Source organism: Castor canadensis, chromosome 16 (assembly GCF_047511655.1).
Source record: "Castor canadensis chromosome 16, mCasCan1.hap1v2, whole genome shotgun sequence".
Classification (NCBI taxonomy): domain Eukaryota; kingdom Metazoa; phylum Chordata; class Mammalia; order Rodentia; family Castoridae; genus Castor; species Castor canadensis.
The window spans coordinates 1,710,575-1,725,190 of NC_133401.1; the positions used below are offsets into that span (position 1 = coordinate 1,710,575).

General features: G+C 59.3%; 1 protein-coding gene across 3 annotated transcripts; it reads right to left on the bottom strand.

Annotated features, from left to right (window-relative positions):
• Nucleotides 1-742: 742 nt before the first annotated feature.
• Lrp3 (LDL receptor related protein 3) lies at nucleotides 743-11,170 on the bottom strand. 3 transcript variants are annotated; one of them, XM_020179713.2, is made up of 7 exons: nucleotides 10,888-11,170; nucleotides 9,191-9,238; nucleotides 3,965-4,103; nucleotides 3,461-3,675; nucleotides 2,013-3,129; nucleotides 1,643-1,775; nucleotides 743-1,401 (listed from the first exon to the last, which is right to left on the bottom strand). In XM_020179713.2, exons 1-7 carry the CDS (start codon nucleotides 10,958-10,960, stop codon nucleotides 814-816), a joined length of 2,313 nt encoding a protein of 770 aa, XP_020035302.2. In that variant the 5' UTR covers nucleotides 10,961-11,170; the 3' UTR covers nucleotides 743-813. The 3 variants fall into 3 exon arrangements, with proteins under 3 accessions (XP_020035302.2, XP_073914269.1, XP_073914270.1); XM_074058168.1 differs by lacking the exon at nucleotides 10,888-11,170 and adding an exon at nucleotides 10,530-10,760; XM_074058169.1 differs by lacking the exons at nucleotides 9,191-9,238; nucleotides 10,888-11,170 and adding an exon at nucleotides 4,658-5,477.
• Between the last annotated feature and the right edge of the window lie 3,446 nt (nucleotides 11,171-14,616).

Consider the following 14,616-nt stretch of genomic DNA (forward strand, 5'->3'; position numbering starts at 1 on the left):
CAGGGGAGCCCTGGGAGTCCTGGTTGGGATTCTCTCTCCCCGTAAATCACCAGAGTGAATGTCCTAACTTTTGTGCAACAGCCTCTCCTGGCTTATAGGTGGGAAATAGGCCCCAAGACAGCCTGGGATGGATCTGCCATTGTCAATTGATACCCTGGCCTCTGTCCCCTGAGAAAACCTAAAACAGCATGTCCTAGGAGGCCTCGTGGCCTGCAAGAGACTCCACAGTCCTCTCCCCATGTCATGCCCTGCCACACTATCTGTGAGATGGCCCTCACAGCCAGAGGGCAAAGGGCACCAGCCTGGCCAGGCTCATGCTGCCACCCGAGGCATGAGAAGGGGACAGAAGCCTCCTAGCCCAGCTGAGTGGGAGGAGGGCTCGGTGTAGACGGAGCCGTCACTGTGGACGTGGTCTCCTACCTCATGGCCCTTTTTGGTCCTTGCTAAGCTCCTAGCTCAGCTCAGAGGGGGACAGATGGTGGCACCCAGGATGACAGATGAGAAGCACTGGCTCCCTGCTTCTCCACAGATACATTCCCAGATTAGAGCTGGGAGGCGGGTGGGCGTGAGTCCCCAAGGTGCTTGTGTATACCAGGACCCTGAAATCGGGCTCAACTCCGACTCTTTCCCCTGGCCAGCCCTGCAGCCCAGCACTGTGGGCTTGTTGATGCAGCCGGCTGGCAGAGGCCTAGCCCCTCCATGGGCCGCTGGGGGCCCCACTCTGTAAGAAAGGACGCAGAGGCAGGGTAGAAATGACTGTGTATTCCCTGGTTACAAAGCGGGGCTGTGGCGGTCGCCAGCATGTCCACTGGGTCAGCAGACCAGCAGGGCCTCGTCGTCACTGGTCTCCAACGTTGGGGAACAGGGTGAGGAGGAGCTCCTGCAGCCCCCCAGTGGCTCTGGCGAGTGGGGGCCTTGGATGCTGCTGGCGGTGGGAGCCTGGGAGTGGCGGTCCTCGGCAGAGCAAGGCTCGGGAGGCATGTCCACAGCGGCCAGGCCATCCCCAAGAGTGTCCCTACAGGCCTTTCTGTCCTTGTCCACTGGCTGGTGCTCTGGGTCTTGAGAGCCTGAGGGTGGGGGTAGCACTGAAGGTTCCACCTCCGGTGCATGACCAAGGGCACTGGGAGGCCCATCCCCAGCTGCCCTGGGACCGCCTGTGTCCGAATGGGGTGCTGGAGGGTCTGGGGTGGTCCCCAGTGCCGGCTGGAGGAGCCCATCGCCCAGCACCGTCTGGGAAGTGCGTGCTGCAGTTAGCAGCGGGATCTGGCCTCGAGGTGCCCGGGGCCGGTGGAAGAGCCGGTTCCAAAGGCGGCCAAGCCTACCGCGGGAGGGCCCCCTGCGAGAGGCGTGCCGGCGCATCTGTCGCCTCATAGCTGTGCGGAGGTTCTGTAGCACCGAGGCCTGGAGGGCGGGCAGCAGCTGAGGTGACCAGGCCACTCAGGGACAGAAGTCAGCACACCCCCAAGGGACCGGAGACCAACTCGTGCCCCTCCATCTGACCAGGTCATCCTGCTCAGACCTCCTCTCCCTCTCCTTCCACCCTTGGATCAGCCTAGGCCCACCCAGCCCCTTGGCCTTCCAGCCTTGGGTGTCCTCTGAGTCCTAGCATGAATCCTGTAGGGTTGCACACCCTGGAGCTCACCTGGGACGCACTGTAGATGGGAAAGTCCTCCACGGGTGGGATGAGTCCCTGCGCGATGAGCTGACCGTAGGACGGGGGTGCCTCCCGCCGCACAAACTCAGCCTCCAAGCGCGTCATCTGTGTCTCAAAGGCCCTGAAGCAACGGGAGAAGGGAGGTATAACAGGGCTGGCCAGGACCTGCCACAGCAACAGGACCCAGGGCCCCCACCCCTTCACCTGGACACCGTGAGATGCTCAGAGCCCAGCACGCACACAAGCTTACATCAGCCAGGACTCGGTTTACAACCCCGCAGCTGCGTGCACAACGAGCCCAGGGCCTCTCTGCAAAGAAATAAAGGAAGCGAGGCTGCAGGCCACACGTGGTGCCCACCTGTACTCCTGTGTGCGCAAGGAGTACAGCTTGAAGGCGCAGCCTAGTGCGATAACGAGCAGCAGGCCGCACACCAGGCTCCCGATGAGGGCGGCGGTGATGACTTTCCGGGGCACGGCGGCCAGGCAGCCGTGTTCATCGCTGCCATCCTGACAATCCTCCTGGCCGTCACAGCGCCAAGTCTCAAAGATGCACAGGTTGGTCCCACAGTGGAACGTGCCAGGCTGGCAGGAGAAGCAGTTCTTCTCATCAGCACCATCAGGACAGCTTTTCTGGTTATTGCACCGGTCAGCAGGTGTATAGCACAGGCCACTGCCACCCTCACAGGGGTACTGGTCAGGTGGACAAGCTGGGCAACCCTGCTCGTCGCGGCCACTGGCACAGTGCCACCAGCCATCGCAGCGCTGAGGCTCTGAGAAGCAGCCCTGGTCACCTGTGCTACTGTCGTCCACCTCGCGGCCGCTCCCACATGGCTGTTCCCAAGGGAGGCAGTAACCCTTCACCTGATAGGTGGCATTGAAGCCGTGGCCAGCGCTGCGGGCACGGGCGTGGTACGCCACAGTGAGGCGGCCCTGGGCGGCCTCGAGGCTCACAGGCCGGTGGTTGCTTCGGTAGGACAGGGTCTGCAGCAGGCGGTCACCACGCTCGCCCAGGCCTTCGTACACCTGCACGTAGTCATCGTAGCCCAGCCGAAGCTCCAGCTGCAGCAGTACACGCCGTGGGTCCTGTGTGTCCACCAGCCACGTGCAGTGCAGGTCTGAGGGCCCCCGGGCTGCGCCAAAAAGGTCTGGGGAGGCGAAGGAGCCGTAGAAACTGCCCAGGCGCCGGCCGCATGCCAGGTCGGGGCAGCCGGCCTCATCAGAGCCATCACCACAGTCCTGAGTGCCATCACAGCGCCGTTCTGCAGGCAGGCAGCGCGTAGAGCGCGCCCCGCTGCAGGGGAAGGTGCCCCCGGGACACAGGCTGCCCGGTGGCTCGGACGCAGGTGCTGAGCAGTTGCCCTCATCGGAGCCATCTCCGCACTCATCCACCGTGTTGCACTGCCACGGACCTGGCAGGCATTTGCCATTGTCACAGCGGAATTCGTCTGCCTGGCAGGACACCTGGCCCAGCTTCCCTGGGGACAGAGAAGGGGGCAGGAGGCAGTCAGGGGACAGCAGAGCCTCCCTCCAGCATGGAGCCTGGGTAGGTGGGGTTGCCGACAGATAGACCCCTGGGATGCTGGATTCGGTTCAGTCCCTGAGCTGGGATCAAGGCTAAGGAACAAATCCTCCCTGTGGCCACACCCGTGAGGTGGGTCTGCGGCCTGGAGAGGCTCTGAGACAGCGGCATGACAGTCTCACTCTTATCCTAAGATTAGCAGAGCTGGTCAGGGGGCCCTGCAAGGTGCTGTGTGCCCTACACTGCATGCTGGGTGATGTCCCTGTCCCGCCCACAGCCATCATCACCTCGGATGTAGGAGAGACGGAAACCCTGGGCCTGGCCGGAGCTGGAGGCGTCCGAGTGGAAGAAGATCCAAACGTGGTCACGGGGAGAGATGAAGGCAGGCGGGATAGCAGAGCCGCAGAGCCGGAAGGCCTCCTGGCGAGGCGGGGCAGCTGGGCCCAGCAGGAGCCAGTCCAGGGAGCACTGGTGGGACTCCTCCACGTCGAAGTTACGGAAACTACAGTGACAGAGGGACCCGTGGCATGGGTGGGCGGCAGAAGCTCCATGCTCAAGAATCAGTGGTCAGCCTAGAGCCCAAGGCCAAGGATGGCCAGCCCTGCCAACACCCACCACCCCTGCCCTGTGACTCAGTCCTTCAGTATCTACTTTTTCCCACCAGGGATCTCAGGGAAGCTCCGTAAAGAATCGTGACACTTGTAGATGGCATCTGTCACACTCAGCTATTCCGCACACGCACACACCTGCCATACGGACTCGCCTAGCACATGTGGTCCCCACCCCCTTACCTGATGGTGATCATGTCACCACGGTCTCCCTGGATGTACCAGCTGCAATTGGTGCCCGGAGGGTAGTTGAGCGGCCAGGCCGGGCTGTAGATGACACCACGCCGTTCTGTGTGCTGTTCCAACTTCCCGCTGCAGGCGGCTGTGGGAAGAGGATGTTGACAAATACCTGCCCCATGTTTGGGCTGAAAGTGGATGTGGGGGTGCTCGAGCACCCCCCACGTGGCTTGAGGATCATGGGCCTCTCCCATGGTGGAATCAAGGTCCAGCCAAGGGTAGCCATGGTTACGGGGAAGGCTACAACTCCAGACTTCATGGAAGCCTTGTGTCTGGGGAGGTCAAGGGGAGTCCACCTGGAGTCAGGACAGACCGGCCCCCATCCCAAGCTGTACTTCAGAGCCTAGGTCCTGTCCCCAACTCTGGCAGGACTGGAAGTGGGCCACCAGCTTGGCAGGCAGCATCTCCAAGATGCAAGGTCACAGCCTCCTGCTGGAGACTCAGTGGAGAATTCTGTACTTCCAGCTTCCTAGGCCTGCATGGGGCATCTTTCCAGGGTTCCCTGCCTGCTTTTTCAGGGTTTGTCAAATGCAGACCTCCATGCCAGGAGGACAGGGGCTTTGCTCCCTGATACATATTTACTGAGCACCTGCTTCACACCAAGCAAAAGTGAAAAGCAAGCTGGGCACCATGACTCACCCGTATAATCCCAGTTACTCAGGAGGCAGAGATCAGGAGGATCGTGGTTCGAAGCCAGCCTGAGCAAATAGTTCACCAGACCTTATCTCAAAAAAACCCATCACATAAAAAGGACTGGTGGAGTGGCTCAAGGTGTAGGCCCTGAGTTCAAGCCCCAGTACTGAAAAAAAAAAAAAATGATAAGCATGACACAGGCAAACACCCTGCCTGTGGACTCACGGGTGGGATGAGAGCAGAGCGCCTGGTGGAGTGATTACAAAAAGACCAGCAGGGTCAGGATGTGCTGAGGTCCTTTGGTGAGCTCAGTCCTAAGCATTTGCAGAGTGTCAACTCTGTGCCAGGGTTGAGTGTGGAACATCAGCCGGTGTGAGCCAGGAACCACGCCACACCACTGGCCTGGCTTTAACGACACACTGTCCACACCCTTGCTTCCCAGCTGAGCCCACCCAGCATGGGGGCTGCAAGCCGGCTTGGGTAGCACACTGGGCCTGGCCCTGCCTTGCTGTACCCAGGCCTTCCCAGAGCCAGGCAGTGGACCTTGCACTTGTCGCACCCCTCTCACGGCCCCACAAGCCTCACAATGGTAGTCACTGATCCAGCCTGTGACAAAGGCAGAGACCATTTTACAGATGGAGAAAGTGAGGCAAGTGGTAACCCTTTCCCCCAAGCCAGTGGTACCAGCACCTCACCCTCCCACTGCCAGCACCTTCCACCGCCACCCCAGAAGCATATTCTCTGGGTGTCAAGAGTCTCTGGAACCCCAGACTGGGGCAGCTGCAGAAAAGAGGGACGTCCCCAACCACCTTCCATGCTCTTAGGACAAGCCCACATTCACCCACCCACCCACCCTTCCCATAAATCCCCCCGCATGCCCTGTGGTCCCAGCATGGAGGGAGAAAGCTCCTGTGGGTCCTGGGTGCTCCCTGCCCTCCTGTCACCATCGCTCACTCCTGCTCAGATTCAGCCCTCAGCTCCAGGGCCCCTTCCCAGGGAAGTTCTCCCCAGGCCACCTCTCACAGCTCTGTCCTCTGCCCCTCTTCTCCCCAGCCCACGCCACAGCAGCAATTTCCCTCCCTCTTGATTCTGGGAATGTCTGGCTCCCAGCAGAGGCAGGCTGGGATGCTCTGGCCCAAGGCCTTGTCCCCAGGAGCCTGCATGGTGCCTGAGACATGGTGGGTGCCTGGTACAGAGCCAAAGACCTGCTGGGTATCCTGAGGCCCACGCAGTGGGGGCCAGGTGAGCCAATGCTATTTAACTGCAAGGTGGTCACCCCCACTGATGGTCCAAAGGGCATCAGAAAGTTAGAACTGAAAGTGACCCTTGGCCCTAATGCAGGGCCGGCCACCATCATCAGAGCCTCCATGGTCCCAGTCAGCAACATACAACCCAGTACCACTGTACCTGGTGTTCACTCGTGACCCTGGGTCACAGCTGATTCCTCACCTGAAAACCAGGAGAGCAAGTACGGAGCAGTGGTCTCACCCAGATGCAAAAGTGCCGCAGCCCCAGCCTGGTTCCCACTGAAGGGTGAGACCCAGGCTGTGTGCACCCCACAGCGATCTGGGATGACCTGCAATGACCTGGAGGTCTTTCCTTCCAGAGGGTTCCAGACAAGAGGTCCTGGGAAGGAAAGGCCCAGGAGAGCTGGGGTGCATCTTCCTCCCACAGTGGGTTTAAAGCACGTTAGCTGGAGCACCAGGCCAAAGTCAGTGAGTGTGGGAGCTGCCCGTGTTCACCTGGTCCCTCAGTGTCCAAAGGCAGGGCCACCCCTCACAAGAGGCCTTCCTCAGGGGGTGGACAAGACCTGCACATCTTGTCAGGGCCATCACAGAGACCAGGTTCCCATCTATACTGGTTTTCCAAGACCAGTGAGGCCCTCACCTCAGGTGTCAGGGACACCCTGCCTCCTCCTGCCTGCCTCAGCCAGATGTCTGGCCCCCCAGTCAGGGGTGGGGAGGCCTGTCAGTCCAGGTGACTGGACCACTGCCAGCCCATCTGTGCCCCTGCACAAGACCTGAGGGCTCCTGTGCTAGCCCAGAAATTCCCACACCAAGAACATCACAGGCCCCAGGCCTCGGTTAAGTGTTCACTCTTCTCCAAAGGGGGCCAGGGTTCTGCAGCTGCCAGCCTGGCCAGCCTCACGAAGAGGGAGCACGGAGCAGGAGGAATGGTGGGTTCTGCTCCGGGACTAAATGCCACTTGGCCATAGGCCTGAAGGATGTGCCCAGCTCAGCCAGCCAGTCCCCATTGCACTTTCTCTGCGACAGCAGCCTCATCCCCACCCCCGTGAACTATGACGGGGTCCAGGCTGGGATCAGAGTCATAAACTCAGGTCCAGGTCCAAATGCCAGACATGCCCTCTTGCCCTGGTCCTCAGCTTCTCCATCTGTGAAATGGAGTCAGTTTGCGTTGCTGGTCTCAGGAAACATGAGGGAAGCGACAATCTTGAGGCAGACATTCAGTGAGGAGTTGGGGGCACACCAGTGGGGTCAGGGGCCTCCAGGAACGCCCCATGGGAAGCGAGGGCTGTGATAGGGCATGTAATGGCAGGTGAGCAGACAGAGATGGAAGGCCTGTTGTATTTGGGAGATACGATGCAGGAGAGAGCTCGGGGCTGTTGGGGACTGGGAAGGTCTGTGAGCCTTAAGTGCAGGGGACCTGCCTTGGCTCTGGCGGAAGACTGCCTCGCCCTCGGTGGCCAGCTCAAGTGGGAAAGGGATGACTGGGCACTTTTATGGGTAGCATCTTTCTTTCCTGGTCCAAAGAGTCGTCAAATACACCTAAGAGGACAGGAGCAAGGCGTAATTTGCAGATCCAATTCCAGAGGTGATCAATACTCCAGACAACCTACAGGTGTAATGCAATGACAAGAGCCAGAGCCCCACCCCAGCCACTCCGGGAAGTGGTCAGGTGACAGGAGGACAGCATGACTGTGTCCCAGCCACCATCCAGGGCCACAGTGGTGGCTGGAGAAGGCAGGAGATGGCTTGTTCCACCCAGGCAGAACCTAGCATCCCTGGAGCAGGGCAAGGGTTAAGGGGCAAAGCCTCGGAGGCCACCAGGCAGCCCTGCCAGGCCCTCGGGAGAATCTGAGCCAAGTAGGGCTGACAGGGACAGGGGGCTGGTTCCTGATCCAGGCGCCTGTCTGCATGGTATACAGAGATAGCCCTGAAAACGCAACACCATCGTGGGGACACAACTGGACTGCAGGGCCTCACCCTACCACTGATGCCCAGTGTGCTGAGGGCACCACCCATGGGCACCAGCCTGTGAGCCACAGCCCCAGAAGGTGAGCAGATGTACGCCGCTGTGCCCTGAGGTCTTCACAGCTGAGAACAACCAAACACGAGGACCTGAGTGGGAACGTGTTTGTGGATGATGATCAGGCACCCCGCAGCGGAAAGGCTGGCCTGGGTCGTGTTTGAAACATGTGAACCCCCTTCCCCCCCTCACCCCAGTCTACCCTGGTCACAGACACCAGACCCGGCTAGGCCAAATTTCCAGTATTTTCCTGGAAGTCAGGATGGGAAACCAGGCTGTCCTCCGTGGCTGGAACACCACTTGGGGCTGCTGGTCAGTGCTAAGCAAAACAGGGCCCCAGGCTAGCCCAGATCAGCAAAGAATAGTAAGGTGGACAGAGGCTGAGACTTCAAGATAAGCAGGGTGACCAGTCCTGGAACCCCTAATTCCTGATCGCCATCAGCCAGGATCCCTCTCTCCAAGAGCTCCTGCTCCTAACACCTAAGCCGGGCCCCACGCAGAAGTAGAAACCCCAGGTAGCTCATATCCTCCATGCAACAAATAGATGGCACAGAAATGTAAGGTACCCACACTGGCGACCCCACTCCGTTCCTGAGTACAGCCTAGCCGCCACACCTGGACCCAGTGTTTTATACTGACACTCAGGTGAACCTCAACATCTCTGTAGGCTTTGCTGGAGATGGCCACATGTAGGCTGAACCAGCAAGAGATGGTGACGTTTATCAGGGTGCATCACTTACAAAACAGGCTCCCGGAGGCCCCCTTCTCAGAGCATTCCTGGTGGTGGCCTGGACCTAACCGTTCACGTCAGGCAGCTAGAGACCACCCTACGGCCCAAGTCCCCAAAATTATTCAAGATGACCAGCTTCCAAGCTACATGCGTTCCTCCTTGAAGAATGGCCTCTGCCTTCTCCTCACTCCTGCTTCTGACCTAACCTGGGAATCGCCCTGGCCTTGTTGTGGGGTGACAGGACGCCTTCTCTCAAGAAAACTCATCAACTCTTTTTTCAGTGGCATTGATCGCTCCGTGATGTCAACCGTCCTACCCGTGTTAAGTTAAATGGTTTGAGGTCACCATCCTACAGAAGAAGAAACTGAGGGCCAGGAAGCTGAAGCTTGCCCAAGACCAAACAACTTCTTTATGGCGCAGAAAAGATGTTCACAGTCTGGTTTTCCCAGCAAAAGGCCAGGTGGCCACAGGAGAGAGCCAGAACCGGAAAGCCATCCTCAGAGGTCACTAACCCAGAAGAGCCAGGAAGAAGAGCTACATACCTAGGGCAGGAGCTGCGCTGCTCAGTCTCCCGGTGAGAAAGAGGTTCACTGTGGGGACACAAAGAGACGTGAGTGGGGGCCCTGACGGGTGCGGGACAACACAGGCACACTCCATGCTGTGCCTGCTCACCCCTCAGGGCAAGGCCCAGGGCTCTGCCAGACTCGTCACTGCTACCCCAAGTCCTGCTGCGCAGGCCAAGGTGAGAACCGGGGAGTCTCAGGAACCACTGTGGAGATGCAGCCTGGCTGTCTTGGACCATCAAGCCTTGGGGCCACCCATCAGGGAGAGGCCTTGGCTTAGCCCAGGTGGGGGCCTGCCTGTCAAGAGGGCTCCTCCTACCTCAGAGGACTTGCTCCCTCCCAGGGCTACTCCCAGCCTCCCCATCAGCCCAGCAGCCGGGGAGGGAGTGGAAGAAATTCTGATGGTCCGTATTTAACAGGGACGCTTGGCTGGTGGGCTGACAGTACTCATGCACGGTACTCCTTCCTGTGCCACGCCAACCAAGACAAGAGAGACTTCTCCTGCCCCGCCTCAAGTGCCCACCTCCATGGGATTGACTTTTGTTTTACCTACTGCTTTGCCTCTAGGATTCTGGGCCCAGAAACAGGATGTAAGTGGAGCTAGAAGGCACATCTGGGGGCTGGCAGAGGGGCTCAAGAGGTAAGAGCACCTACCTAGCAAGTGTGAGGCCCTGAGATCAAACCCCAGTACTGCCCCCCAAAAAAGGATTGGGCAAGCCTAACTTCCCGGGGCCAGGGTTCACATATCCCCTGTGAAGGCAGCTAAGGAACCAGGAACACCTCTGGAGCGGTCATCCCCCGCCTGTCACCAGGGACCGCAGCTGCAGTTCAGGACCACCACCACTGTGTGGGTGCTCTGAGGGAGGGGGTTCTCATTTAGACTGGGGGCTCACACCGCTGGAGCAGGGGTCTCCCCACACTCAGAGCTCCCTGCTCCTTGGGCGGCAGAGGACCAACTTAGAATGAGGTTCTTTTTCACTTTGTCATTTCAGCAGTTCAGCAAATCTGTCAGGTTACAGAGCCCTCACGGGTGAGTGACATCCCAGGGTGTCCCCTAATGACCCTAAGCTAGCTCTTCCAAGGGCCTTCCTTCTTCATCAACGTAAATAAAGCAGCCATGTGAGTTCAGGATTCAACTGGCCAGCACACAGAGCTGGGGAAACCTGGACAGAAAGACTCCAGGGCAGGGAAGAAGCCCTCCCACCCAGGTGGCAGGCCTGCCCAGTGCCACCCACCGTCAACGTCCCCCTCACACCCCCCCCCCAGGAGGAACAGGCCACCCTCTGGGTTGGAAAGACACAAAGAGAAAATGAGTCACCCTCGCAGCTGCCGGGTCGGCATCCTCCACCAGCGCCATCCCGAGTCCCCATTGGGGCTGAGCACCCGGCCCGCCCCAGCTCCGGGCAGGAAACGGTTCCTGCTCCAGGGCGCAGCGGGCCGGGCCTTTGTCCGCGGCTCGGAGGACCCGATGGCCACCAGGCCTGGCGACAAGCCCGTGTGGGGAGGCGGGACCCCGCGGTCCCCTTGCACGCACCGGCCACCCGCCCGCGCGCCGCTCTCCCGGGCTCCGGGCCGCGGTTCCGAACCGCCCTCCAGGCCCAAGGCAGGCCTGGCCCTCGCCCTCGCCATGCGGGATGGACTGGACCCCGCCCGGGTGGCCCTCGCGGCCCACTCACCCAAGCAGACGACAGCGAGCTGCGCCCGGGCGCCCGGCGCCCCCTCCGGCCCCGCGGCCGCCCGCTTCTCCATGCCGGGCCCGGCCACGCGTGGGCGCCGCCTCCCGCCCTGCGGCTCGGGCTCCGCCTGCGGCTGGGACTCGTGCGGCGGCGGCGGGGGCTCCGGCAGCGTCTTTGTGCGGCGGTGGTGACGGCGCTGGCGGTGGTGGCGGCGGCGCAGGCCCGCAGGGCGCGGGGCCACATCGGCCGCGGCGTCACGGGCCCCGCGGGGGCTCAGCGGTGGTCACCAGGGAGGACCCCCCACCCGCCGCGGGCCCCCAGCCCCGACTGCCACGCCGAGGCCGGCCTGCGCGTGGGGACCCCGGGCGCGCCCATGTCCCGCGTCGCACCGGGCCCCGCGCCCCCACCCCCACCCCCCGGCCCGCCCCGCGCCTGCGTCCGTCTGTCCGTCCGTCTGTCCGTCTGGCCTCCCGCGCCACCACTACGCTCGCGCCCGGAGGCCGCGCCGCGCTTGCCACGTGACGCGCCTGGCGAGCCGCAGTGGAGCTGACGGGGCCGGGGGCGCGCAACCCGCCTGGGTGCTGGACAGCTCCGCGCGCAGCCCGGGGCTCGGGGACCTCCCCGCCCCCGTCCCCGTCCCGGTCCCCGTCCCCCAGCCTGGCGCTCAGGAATGGCGCTGTCGCCTGGGGTCCTGCGGTCGGCGCTCGCCCGGACTTGCCCGAGTCCATGAGCCAGAGCCAGAGCTGGCTGGCTGGGGAGCAGAGAGAGACTTGATAGAAGGTGGGGTGGCAGGGAAAGGGGTCACCCACAGCTTCTTAGGGGACCTGAAGGCAAGGTGGGAAATGGAGACTCAAGGCTGAGGCCTGTCTGCTTCCTGAGATGTCCCTGCCCTGCCCCACCTCTGGCCTCCCATCCCTGTGAAATGCAAGGTAGGGGGACACTGGTGGGCGCCCCAAGAGGCTTCAGGAGACCCACCCCGACAAGGATCCCTGAGCTGTGGCTGCCATTCCCGGAGCACAAACAGAGGGACTGAGTCCTAAAGAGGCAGGAGCCAGAGGAGAAGGGGAAGAGGGGCCAGGGGCCATCTAGAGCCAAGCAGACTCAACTGTCATTCTTCAAGATGGATGCCAAATCACAGGTCCCCAAAGGGTCCCTGGCATGGAGGCCCCACCCGCCTGAGTAGAGGCTCAGGACTCCCCTTACACACACACACACACACACAGGATATTCTGGAGGGATTGACTGAACACATGGTGTCTTCCTGAAAGTTGTAGACAGAATAACTCATTAACTCCACTTTCAGTGTACAGACACCTGGATTTTTATTTATTTATTCATTCATTCCTTTATTTGCAGTGCTGGGAGTTGAACTCAGGACCTACACCGTGAGCCACTCTGCCAGCCCTTTTTCGTGATGGGTTTTTGGAGATAGGGTCTTGCAGAACTGTTTGAGATCCTTCTGATCTCAGCCTCCTGAGTAGCTGGGATTATGGGTGTGAATCACTTGCACCTGGCTATAGACTTTCTCTCTCTCTCTCTCTCCCTCTCTCTCTCTCTCTCTCTCTCTCTCTCTCTCTCTCTCTCTCTCTCTCTCTGCCACCTGCTTTAACTAGAAGTTCACACACCAGTCCCACTGGGTTGGGTTATTTCCATCAACCAACCAATATGGCCTAGGAGTTCTTTATCCCTTTTTACTTTTTGTTTGTTTTGCTGTGCTGGGGGTTGAACTCAGGCCTTTTTTCTTTCTTTTTTATTTTTGGCAGCACTAGAATTTGAACTCAGGGCCTCACTCTTGCTAGGCATGCGCTCTACCAGTCCAGGCATACCCCCAACCCGTCTTTAAAAAAGAAAAAAAACTTTACCCTGGGGTTGACATTTGAAAAGTCTACAAGCCTAGCAAGCACGAGGCCCTAAGTTCAAGCCCCAGTACCGCAAAAATAAGTAGCCTGTATATATTTAAAGTACACAGGTGGTTTTGGTTTGGGTTTTGGTTGGTAGTACTGAGGTTTGAACTCAGGACCTACACCTTGAGCCACTCCGCCAGCCCTTTTTTGTGATGGGTCCTGCAGAACTATTTGCCCAGGCTGGCTTGGAATGGAGATCCTGACTTACCTCTGCCTTTTGAGCAACAGGGATTACAGGCGTGAGCCACGTCGCCCAGCAGACACCTGCTGGACTTCTGGATTTTAACAAAAAAGTTTAGGGGACAAAAAGAAATCCTTAGCTTTTCTGATTCTGAGACCCTTGGAGTTAATGAAAACAATTGTCCACGTCGTGCATCAGTGCAGGATTGGAAAACAACAAATGTCTTTATGTCAACCGTTGACTTTGAGTTCATCACAGATGTTTTTTGGCATTTATTTGGATTTTTGTGTGCAGAAGTAAAATCTAATTTATCTTAAGCATTGAGATTTTTGGCACTCCCTTAAATTTGGCATGATGCTTCCCTGCCTTACTCTCCTTGGACGCACACCCATTTCTCATTTAGTCGGATGGTGGTCTAGCGCCCCCTAGAGGCTGCCTGGTCAACTGCCATCTTGCAGAAACACCCCAGGTCAGCTCCAGTTGTATCCAGGTTTCTATCCACAACCCAAACCTCCAGCCCCGGGAGGATTCAGTCCTAGGAAGAGAACGGTGCTACAGATCCAGAATGTGTGGAGTGGCGGGGACAGGAGCAAAGCCACAGCAAGGAGCCAGGAGGCCCAGGGTCCTCCTGGCAAGAAGCTGACCCTCCTCCTGGGGAGGGAACAAAGCCATGTGCCCACCCAGGCATCTCGGGAGACTGGAGGCCAGGGAGACATTCAGCCATGGGCTCCAGGACTAAGAGCAAGAGGTGAGCAGAGAGGAGAAGGAAGGATCAGAGATGCCCCACACCAACCGTCTTCCACACACAGGGCCACTGCCACTGCCCAGCCACCAGCCACCCACGCCGAGCCCCCACGCAGCCTGGGGGAAGCCAGTGTCACAGAGACCTCCCACGTGCTCCCCCCACTCATCCTGAGGCAAACCACCCCTCTGCCAGCTGCTGGTGGGACACGAGTTAGGATGATCCCGGCTGCACAGAAATCTTTCTCGATTTCAAATAGTGTGAAGATTTGAAACAGAAATGTCCCCTCCAGCCTCATGTGGTACAGGCTTGGCTGCCAGCTGACGTGCTTGGTGGAGATGATCTCGTCATGGGGGCTCCAGCCGCTCGGTGGATTAATCCACTCGGGGGTTCCTAACTTGGTAGCGTTGCTGGGAGGTGGTGGGAGCTAAGAGGTGTGGCCTTGTTGGTCACTGGGGACCATGTCCCGAAAGAGTATAACTTGTTCCTGCGCGCTCTCTCTCTCTCTCTCTCTCTCTCTCTCTCTCTCAGCATGCGCGTCTGCCGTGATGTTTCTGGCTTACCATGGGCCTAAAAGCCATGGACCCAGCTAGCCATGGGCTGAACCCTCGCAAAGAGCTGGCAGAGGAGAAAATGCAGAGGTTCCACGGGCTTTTAAAGTATATGAGTGACTTTTAAATCCATGTTTCTCCAACAATTTTATTTTTCTTTGAAACAAGAAGACCTCACTATATAGCCCAGGCTGGTCTGAAATTCAAGCTCCTTCTGCCTCAATCTCCTGACTGCTGGGATTACAGGCACACACACGAAGCCCAGCGTGCTCGCTCTCTCTCTCTCTCTCTCTCTCTCTCTCTCTCTCTCTCTCTCTCCCTCCCTCACTCACTCCTTCCCTCCCTCCTTTC

Bases quoted from the DNA above. Each gene is read 5' to 3' on its own strand.
- Lrp3 (XM_020179713.2), bottom strand. From the start codon at position 10,960: ATGGAGAAGCGGGCGGCCGCGGGGCCGGAGGGGGCGCCGGGCGCCCGG. The intron at 9,239-10,887 runs GTGAGTGGGCCG...GTGTCCCCACAG, and splicing joins GCTCGCTGTCGTCTGCTTGG to TGAACCTCTTTCTCACCGGG. The intron at 4,104-9,190 runs GTATGTAGCTCT...CTCTTCCCACAG, and splicing joins CAGCGCAGCTCCTGCCCTAG to CCGCCTGCAGCGGGAAGTTG.